General features: G+C 32.5%; 1 protein-coding gene across 1 annotated transcript; it reads right to left on the bottom strand.

Moving 5' to 3' along the window:
- Positions 1–7,660: 7,660 nt before the first annotated feature.
- On the bottom strand, positions 7,661–10,136 carry LOC110791636 (two-component response regulator-like APRR2). Its single transcript, XM_021996405.2, has 5 exons — positions 9,191–10,136; positions 9,022–9,098; positions 8,892–8,928; positions 8,647–8,755; positions 7,661–8,403 (listed from the first exon to the last, which is right to left on the bottom strand). Exons 1-5 carry the CDS (start codon positions 9,510–9,512, stop codon positions 7,818–7,820), a joined length of 1,131 nt encoding a protein of 376 aa, XP_021852097.2. The 5' UTR covers positions 9,513–10,136; the 3' UTR covers positions 7,661–7,817.
- Positions 10,137–10,350: the final 214 nt, after the last annotated feature.

The raw sequence follows: 10,350 nt of genomic DNA, 5'->3' as shown, positions 1-10,350 counted from the left end.
GCGCCAGTTCTGGGTGCGGGAGCACCGCTCTGGAACCTTAAAAAACGCCACAAACAGAACCTTCTGAAATTTTTCCTACAAAGGGGTATCCCGTCTGTGCGGGCGCACAACATTGGGTGCGGGAGCACCGCTCTGCAACTTTGATTGTTTCTGAATTCTCCTTTATATGTTGGTGCGAGCGCGTATAGTAAGGTGTGGGCGCACCTCTTGCTTGAATTTCCTTTTCCCCCTTTAACTTCGTCCAAGTTCCTACAAAATTAAAATAACGAATAAAAACTAAGGAAAAACGATCTAAACTAAGAATCATTAAGAATTCAACTAAAACTAAAATATAAGTAAAATCATGAAGTAAAAGAAGAAATAAGAACGAATACTAGAAGAAACTGATAAGGAAATAAAGGTGTAGAGCGACATAAATGTTGCTCATCAAATGACGCTACAAGCAAACAACTTCAACCATTGGTAATTGGATATATACCATAATTAAATATATTCATGGAATAAAATTAAGTTGTGGATGTCAAAAAAATGCAATTACGTTAGATAATGAATTGTATTCGATATATGTAATTATATTGGATCCTCTCTCGCTCCTAGTGTCGTAATAGGTATAGAGAATGCTAAAAGATTAGCTTGTATATTGCTTTGTATCAACAATTATTTGATCTCATTGAACGGTGAATTCCAAACTATTCTGAGCAATAGTTGGCATCTAAATCTGCATAAGAACAACCTTTTGAACATTTGCTATAGACTAAAGAATCTTAACACAAATCACTTTAAGAACACAACTTTGAAGAACCAGAATTTTGGGTTCTTCTGACACAGTGCCTACAATGGGAGATTCAGAATTCGGGGGTCTAACGGCAGACAAACCTGAACGTACGAAAGTAGCCGGCAGAGACTCTACGGGAGAATCGCCTAGCACTTCATCAGATACCTGACCTTCACTATGGTGAGGAGGCGCAGCTAAGCGACTTGATTTTTGGATATCCGGTATCAAAAATTCAAATCAAATATTGAAATTTTAATTTTATACAAAGTTTCAAAATTGATATAAAAATATAAATAAGAAAAAAATGCCTTAAACCAATTGGGATCAAACGTGATCTCCAGGTATTAGAAACTTCAAATAATTATTTAATCATAATAATAACTATAATGATAATTCTAATAATAATACTCCTTAATATTATGGGTGTTACTTAATGCGGAAATTATTTTCTATACACATAAATAAAAATTACCAAACTTCCATAATTAATTATATTAAAAAAAATCTCAAAGTCGGCCACTGACTAAAGGGGTTACGTGAAAACAGTGAAGTCCCAACAATATGTTCTTTTGCAAAATATCCCTTCGCGACTACTGCAAAAGCGTCAACATTAATCACATTCCCAAAGAACTCGGAGTTGCCATCTCAATATCACCATTTTAAGAATGACTCCTTGCTTTTATAAGTGTTAGGATATCCCCTTGTTTAGTATCTCCTTCCTCTTTTTCTCTCCCTCCTATTTCACCTAAACCCCTAGCCTCCATTAGTGATTTTGGGAGGGTTTCCACCGATTTGTCTACCGGTGGAAAGCCCCAATAGTTGTGCGTATGTTCTTTTTCTTACGTTTGTTTTTTGGGATTACAATAACGTTTCATCCTGATCAACGAGGAACTTATGTACCTTGAAAAACATGATTGTTCATCTCCTATCTTCAAGGGAGACTTTTTCTTATTTTTTCTAATATCCAGAATTGCATATTTAGTGGATTGTTGTGAGATTGATTCCTTGGCTAAGAATTACGCGGGATTACACTTACTATCAATTTTTCGAATATAATCAGATGAATCAGATGGAACCACTCTCTCGGCTATGAACAATCGTTATATGTCCCTCACATAAAAGTTGTATATTCCAGCAATATGTGCTAGAGGAAAAAACATTTGTTTGATTTAATTTGTTATGTATTTTTTAGATTCATTTTTTTTTTTGTAGATATCATATAAACTTTTATTAATTCATTTATTTTACGCTAAAAAAACAAAGCATGTGATAAAGATTTTGTATGTGTGCACTTAAATAGAAACGAAGGGAATACAAAACTCCATTACAAAGGTCTTAGGCTCTTAGCTACGCCAATATGGGCTTTACCCAACACCTTATCTCGTGGCTCCCTAATATAATTGCATTTTTGTTGTTTAATTGTGGAATTTAATTATTTTAAATGGTATCTTATATCTGCAAAAACATGTGAAGTTCCATTTGAAGAGTGTAGACAATATTTCGAGGAAATGGGATTTTCTTTCATATCAATTTCAAATCTCTGCATATCTATTCTCAATCACATGATAATGTCTACCACATACTATATGATTAATTAATTTAGTATTATATGAATGCATGCATGTTTTTTATTTGTAGGGCTAGTAGCATCACTATGGATAATTAAGCCATTTTCACAGCAGGGTTTTGGGTATTTATCAAAATTTGGATTTTGGGTTTATACCAAATTAATGGAATAAGGAGTAGATTTTGTTGGAAGTCCTAGAGCGGAAAAAAATGAAGGGTAAAATTGTCCCACACCAATAGAACTAGAATTATATATAGATCAATAAAGTAAACATACAGAGGAAACTAATGAATAATTTGTTATTTTTTATGGGGTAAACGTATTAACGACATGATTTGCTAAAAGAACAATTATAATGTGATTGCCCGTCGTGAAAGGGAGTCGTCATAATTGACTACTTGTTGCATATATCGATCATGTCGGTAATTCCGTAATTAGATACTATTTCACTTAAAAGACGGGATTTGATTAGTTAATGAGATTTTTTTATATTTTTTGTAATGTAGCTGCATTATATAGAACATGGTAGTTAACTCCAAGTAAATATTTATCTCTTATTATCTTTTACTAATTATGATTTATCTATTTGGACTCTTAGCAACATTTATCTCTTATTATCTTTTACCAGTAGTTTACTCCTATTAAATTATCTCTTATTATCTTTTACTAAGTATTTATGTATCTATTAATCTGTTATTATCTTTTACCGGGTCTTTATTTCTATTTTTTTTTTTATCTTTAACTAATTATGTATTTATCTATTTAGACTCTTAGCAACATTTATCTCTTACGGAGTATTATCTTTTACCAATAGTTGACTCCTATTAAATTATCTCTTATTATCTTTTACTAAGTATTTATCTATTTCTATTTTTATTTTAATTAATCTAAAATAATATTAGTTATACGTATATGATGACGTGGAAATCCTACATGGCGCTACGAATGCTCTCCAATAAAACTCCCCAGCTATCTTTTCATACTTCCTTCCTTTTTTCACTTTGTATCCCATTTTAATTCAACATTAAATTACACAAAACTAATTAATATCATTAATTAAAATTGATTATTTTTTTTTTATATATGGAGACTTCTACAGTATGAGATTCTACCATGATAGAGACTTCTTCTATTTGAGCTCATACCATGCCATAGTATGAGCTCAAACATCAGAAGTCCCAACCATGGTGTAAGCTCAAATCGTGAAAGTCTTTGTAAGTTTTGCTACACATAAAGAAACGTTTTTTTTTAATATAGAGACTTCTACAATTTGAGCTTCCAACATGGTGGAGACTTATTCTGTTTGAGGTTTATTCTTCTTTTTAACATTGAGGCTTTTACATTTTAAGTTCAACCATGGTAGAGACTAGCTTCTTCGATTTAAGCTTCCACCATGGTAGAAACTCAAACAGTAAAAGCTAGCCTTTATCATGGTGGAAGCCCAAAGCGCGCAAAAGTCTAAGTGTCTTTATATACCTTTAATATAATTTCATGAAATATCTATTAACATATTTTATTAAATTTTCTTATATGCAGTGCCATTTTTTTACAAAAATTATTAATTAGATTTTTTTTATTGTGGAACAAAATTATTTCTATTATCATTGATGATTGTTATTATTTATTATTAACCAAATTATTATTTATTATTATATTGTCATCAATTAAAATTCGATATTTTGTTTAAACACTTAGACTTTTTCGTTTTGAACTTAGACCATGGTAGAGACTTCTGCGTTTTAAGCTTCCATCGGGTACAGAGCTTAAAACGCATAAATCTCTACCATGGAGCAAGCTCAAAATAAAAAAGTCTAAGTTTCTTTAGATTATTGTTTTAAATTTTAGGACTTTATGAAATTTATGAACCAAATTCATTAACTTTTTAAGAGTACGTTAACTAAATTTATTAATCAGATTGATGGAGATATGAGGAGTGAGATGGGGGTAAAAATAGGGCAGAGATGAAGTATAGGCAGGGATATCTTAGTACTCCACTTTCCTCCTTGTTTCTATATTGGATTGTTGGTTTAGTACTTGTTTAGAAAGTGAAGAGTGGTTATGGTGGACAAACATACAAGTGTGCACTCGCTAGGTCGGGCTTGGGACTCGGGGAATGCGATGTGCAGGTGTGGCCGCCTGGGGTTGGGTTGTCGACCTATGTGTTTTTGGGGTCCAGTCGGTTTGACTAGTTGTCTTTTTTACGATAATATGTTTCTTTTGATTCCGTAACTGTTGCCTTAATTAAGTCTTAGTGGGTCATTATTCGTTACGTTCCTTACTTTCTGCCCGTTTTTTTTAATGTTGATGTTCCCAGAGATTGATTTGGTTCGGCAGTTCAAACACATTATATTACGCAGGACATTTTCGAAAATCAAACTTAACCAAATACTTTCTTTCTCGAAATATTCTCTGGATTATGGGTAAGTATTCTAACTCCATTCCGGTTTGTGAGTGCACACAAATTCAAAGTTATGTAAATAGTGGAGGGCGACAACTTATGTTCTACTGCATCAGGAGGTAGCACATAGTCATCTTTTAAGACAACGGTATTCCAAGACGCATCAATTGTTCAATCAATTCGTTCATCAACGAGATAAGTTTGTTCTAATTTTATTATTATGGCAACAAATTTTTATGTTATGTTCAATTCACCTGAATTTTTTTTACTAAAATGAAATTATTTTAAACTATTTTTAGATATCCAAGTAGACTCACAAGGCTCTATAAAAACACTAAATTAAGTATCTATAGAACACCATACTAAATTAGAGTATTTATAAGTTAAACACCAAACGTACTCAAACAAATTGATTTCAGATTATTCATACACAAAAAGTTATATTCTTGCCCGCACCTTGTAATACTTGTTATTGGATAAAGGAATAGTCAACAAAGTGGCTCCACATTCATCATGCATACTTGTATAACCTTAAAACTGGTCCTAGATTAAAATAAAAAAAAAAAAAAAAATCACACTACATATTATCAATAATGTTGCCTTCAGAGGGAGTAGAGTGTTTTAAAATAACAACAAATGAATTACTCCCTCCGTCCCGGAATACTTGACCTGTTTTCCTTATCGGGCCGTCCCTTAATACTTGACCTGTTTCTAAAAATGGAAATATTCTAACAATATTATATTATTTATCACTCCACCCCTATTAACCCACCTACCCCCTACTCCATACAAAAAATAATTAAAAATTCAACCCCTACTCTCCCCCAACCCCACCTCTTAACCCACCTCCCACTAACTACATTAAAATAGTACCCCACTATCAACTACTACCTATTAAATTAAATAAGTCAATTCAAGTCCCTTAAACTCTGTGCCGGTCAAACCGGATCGAGTATTCCGGGACGGAGGGAGTAACTGCCATAAAAAAAATGACAAATGCAAGAAAACAAAAGAAAACCTTTTCAATTTGTAGGAAGATTTTCCAAGGTAAAAAGTCTTCTCTGTTATTTAGCGGGGATACCTTCAATAAAAATGTTATTTAGCGGGCCGGGGCTCAACCCTTTTGGAGTTACATTATTTGTCACCTTCTCTTTTCTTTCTTTTTTGTTCATATTGCATCTTCCAACATCTATCGATCACTTGGCCAACAACATCAAACAATATTTCTTCTCCTCACTTCTCAAACTATCTAACACCCACCATATTCTCTCTCCGATGATGAGATTCACTTCGATCGCGAATATAATATTTAAGATTTTGCCAACTAAATATATAGCGTATTATGTATGTAACAAAGGTGCAGTCAGACTCGATTATTAAGTGGCCGGCGCGATCAAAATACTAGCATAAATCTACTTGATACTAGTTTAATAGTCGTTTATTTAACAGGGAAATTTGAGACTTTAGGGAAACCATGATACGCTTTGGCCAACATAAATCCTCGCATCTGGTAAATAGTAGTTTTCAACTATATTATGTTGTTAATTTTAAAGAGAGGGATGATAATCAATTTAAAACCTCGGATCAAATTCATGCACGTCATTGTTCTTTGACTCTAGTTACACCCAAAAACTGTAGGGTCCAGATTTCAGTAGTTATGCCTTATTGAAATTTTGCTACCACCGTACTACAATTTGTGGCCATATCCATGATTCCTAACAACATATGCTTATATTTCCTACGTAGTTTGACATTAAGCACATTCTCTTATGCGCCTGGAAATTTTCCCTTGGACAAGTTGGGCCCCTCATATTAGAAATTTAGATTAGACATACTACGTACATACCATGATACCACCAAAACTTGAGAACATCACTACATATCCATCTAAAATACCAAACACGTCTAACGGTAGATGTAGTAGGGGATGATAAATATCGCAAGTTGCGACAATATTTTTGTTATCGCAATCTTATATATTGGAGTTTAATTAGTACATATAGGCGTCACGTATGTTATACGTCATCAGAATATTTTTTTACTATCAATCAATATTTTTACTATTAAAATATGTAAATAAAGTAGTCAACATAAAGAAGGAAACAAATTAGAATATTAAGATTTTCATACCCTTTTTGTAACATGTATAATAGGTTATATAATTTTAAAATTTTAGTTTCCAATTTAAATCATGACACATAAGCATGTCATGTTATCATTGTGACGCGACTTAAAGGTCGCATGTTGCGACCTTTATCATTTTTGCACGTAGTATATATATGTTTTTGGGTGTACAGGCGAGATTCAATCTCATATTCTTGGAACATGGGAAACAACATGACTAACTATATAAGAAGTTTTGTGGCGTGGATCTTGGCCAAAAAATTATGATGGGCTAAGGTTTAAAATTTCAACATCTTACTGAACACAAATGCATTTGATCAATATAGCAACAACATTTATATACGAACCACTATATTTTAGCTTGTATAACTAATAATTTCATAAAACTTACTGTATTAGGGATCTAGCCCCAAATAGCACCGTTGAAACTTCCTCCCCTGTATAATAGTTGAGTAAAGCATACCTTATTTAAATTTATATACTCTTGTAGTTATTTTGAAAACATAAAGAATTATTTTTTGAAAAATAATAACGTCAATTCATACTACCATGGACAACAAAAGAAGAATTTTATGTCTCTAATATTTCTGTACATAGGCCTATTGTAGGATGTACGGAATATAGCTTAATAATTATGAATCAATTTTCGTATATTAAGAAATTAAAAGTAAGCTTTTGCAATATTTTGGACAGTCTAATTAATTAACACACATATTAGAACTAATTAATATCTTTTAGACTTTATATAAAAAAAGTCAAAAAAAAAATCTCAAAATAAGTGGGAAAATGATGCAAATGGATAGGAGAATTGAAGAAACATTCCAAAAGTAGATAACTAGTCGTTATTACCTTTTTGAAGATTGTTAACTACATTGACATTTCATTAATTCAAGGGAAAAATTGTAAAACTGTAGAACAAGTACCTTATCAAGATCTCACTCAGAATATCTGATTCACAAAGTCAGATCCAGGGTACTTGTCCCTCTTCCACAACATTCCTGCTTCTTCTTGTTAATACTATCATCAACTCCTTCCTTAACCTTGAATTCAAGCTTCGATGAGGACGATGATGGCGGCGAGTTATGATGGAGCACCAAAGATAAGCTAACTTGTTCATCATCTTGATAACTGCATTTTCTTGGCGGTTTTAGTGACAAATCCAAGTCAATATTGCCATCCCAATCAACTCTCTTCCTCTTCAACATCATTTGCTTTTGAAGGCTCTCTTTAGGTTTGTTATTAGAACTACTAATGAACCTTTCCTGCTCAAGTATGTCGTCTTGGTGTTGAGGATGATGCTGTGTCGTTCTTATTGGACTTAATTCCTTTGTTATTATTGGCCTCATTCCTGGGTTTTGCCATGTTTGATTGCTATAATGTTGGATTGATCTCTCTTCTTTATCAATAACTCGAGGAGGATATTGCTGATCGTTTCCATATCTTGCCCATACGACATTGTCTTTCATTCTCGAGTCCATTTCTATTGTGTATAAATCTTGCATCCATTTTTGATGTGTTGTCCATGTAGGGTCTACGGTTCTACAAAATCAATCCATGAACAACCATGTTAGTGGGGTACATATGTATATATATACATATATACATATACCAAGACAAGTTCTGTTAATGAGAAAATATGCGTTGTCTTGGCAGCAGTGAATATTGCCTTGAAAATAAACTAATAGAATTGAATACACCCAAGACATTACTTCCATCACTAGGAAGATTCATAAAAAGACTCGATCCAAATTTTGGATCACCCTAGCTATTAATTAGCGTTACCTGAAACTGGAATTGGGTGTTGGGCAATACCCTTGTAGCAAAGGAAGTTGGCTAAGGTTGAAGATGTTGCAATCTCCAACTTCAAAAAGATGCCTTTGGTCACATGTTACTGATAGATGCATAAAAAACATCACTTTAGCTTAGCTTGATCAACCATTAAACCCTAAATTAATTAATTAATTAATTAATTAATGATTATATTAATTAGGAGTATGAAAATGAACATAAAGGTAAACTGTATATACCTTGACTTTGATCCTCAATCTTTTTACTTCTGTACATCTAATCATACATAAAATCCACAAGTCAAAATTAATTTCATATATATCACAAACAAAATAAAATTAAAATTAAAATTAATATAATTGTAATTACCTGGAGATGACTCTTGACATGAGCTATGCTTAATCCTTTGATGTTCATAAGCTGAAGGACTAACTTAGGTGTTGCTTCTGCACTCAGAAAATTAAAATTAAAATTAAGTTACAAAAGTTGTACTAACTAATGATTACTTAATTAAGTAAGAATCATTTAAATTACTCACTATCTTGACCACCAAGCCTTTCAACGGCATGAATGAATCGAAGATGAAGATCAGGAGTCCAACGAAGCCTAGGCGTTTTAGATCGAACATAAGGCCTAACAGACGATGAACTCGATTTCTTCAACTCATCACTCATTTCTTCAACTGTGCTATTACTTGAACTCCCACCTCCATTATTGTTATTATTATTGTTATTTGTTCTTCCTTCATCATTTCCGTCGCTTTCTTCTTCATCATCTTGATCCTCTTCCTCATCATCACCTTCTTGATTACACTGATTCGTGTTGGAGCACTCGCTCAGATCATGCCATTCCTGCATCATTTCTGATCTCCAAAATTTAATTTTGCTTCCAAGACTAAAACTCTCTAATAGGTTAGGTGAATGAGAACGAACATTATTATTTTTCTAGGACCAAAAATAGTAGGAAAAATATGAGTAGAGAATAATAAGAATAACAAAGGGGTGATTGATAGATGACTAGCAAGGAGACGACCTTGTTGATCAATTCCTCTCTTTTATTTTTATTTTTATTTTTTATTTTTTATTTTTTATTTTTTTTCGCTCCAAGACAATAAAAATAATTAGGAGACAAAAATGTTTGGTTGATGATATTAATATAAGAAATCACTGAAAATTCTATATAGGAGTATATGAGGATGACCCCAAGTTGGGAAGATAATATAAATGGAATTTGAAGTTTTAACAGTTTGCTACATGCAAAAACAAAATGTGCAACTGGAACCCTAAGCCTTTAAATAATAGAATGAATGAATGAATTGTATAAAATAAAATATTTGGGAAAGGCATATATTCCATAATGGAATAATTAAATAATTAATGGTGAGTATGAATGTGTTACGTATGTATGATGAATGAAAAAGAATTTATATGTGACCATGTATGCATATATATTTAATATCATGTATAGGATGACTATGTGGATTTAGTAAATGGACCAATGTTCTTGGGGATTCACTTAATTGCGTGTTTACGTAGGGAGTTGCAAAATATTGTGTCTTGTTCCATATATAATATATTCACGTTATGGAGATATGGGTCCGCGTAGCGGTAGCCTACCTTAATTTGAATATACAAGCTAGATGTTGTTCGGTTTTGTTTTTTTTTTTTTTTTTTTTGGGTGCGTATGAGCCACAAGGGC

This window comes from Spinacia oleracea, chromosome 6 (genome assembly GCF_020520425.1).
Source record: "Spinacia oleracea cultivar Varoflay chromosome 6, BTI_SOV_V1, whole genome shotgun sequence".
NCBI classification, from domain to species: Eukaryota; Viridiplantae; Streptophyta; class Magnoliopsida; order Caryophyllales; family Amaranthaceae; genus Spinacia; species Spinacia oleracea.
This window is presented reverse-complemented; position numbering and strand designations above follow the sequence as displayed.

Coding starts and splice junctions, on each gene's coding strand:
- LOC110791636 (XM_021996405.2), bottom strand. CDS start 9,512: ATGATGCAGGAATGGCATGATCTGAGCGAGTGCTCCAACACGAATCAG. Junction 9,099..9,190: donor AAGGCTTGGTGGTCAAGATA/GTGAGTAATTTA, acceptor TTCTGAGTGCAG/AAGCAACACCTAAGTTAGTC. Junction 8,404..8,646: donor ACACCCAATTCCAGTTTCAG/GTAACGCTAATT, acceptor TTGATTTTGTAG/AACCGTAGACCCTACATGGA.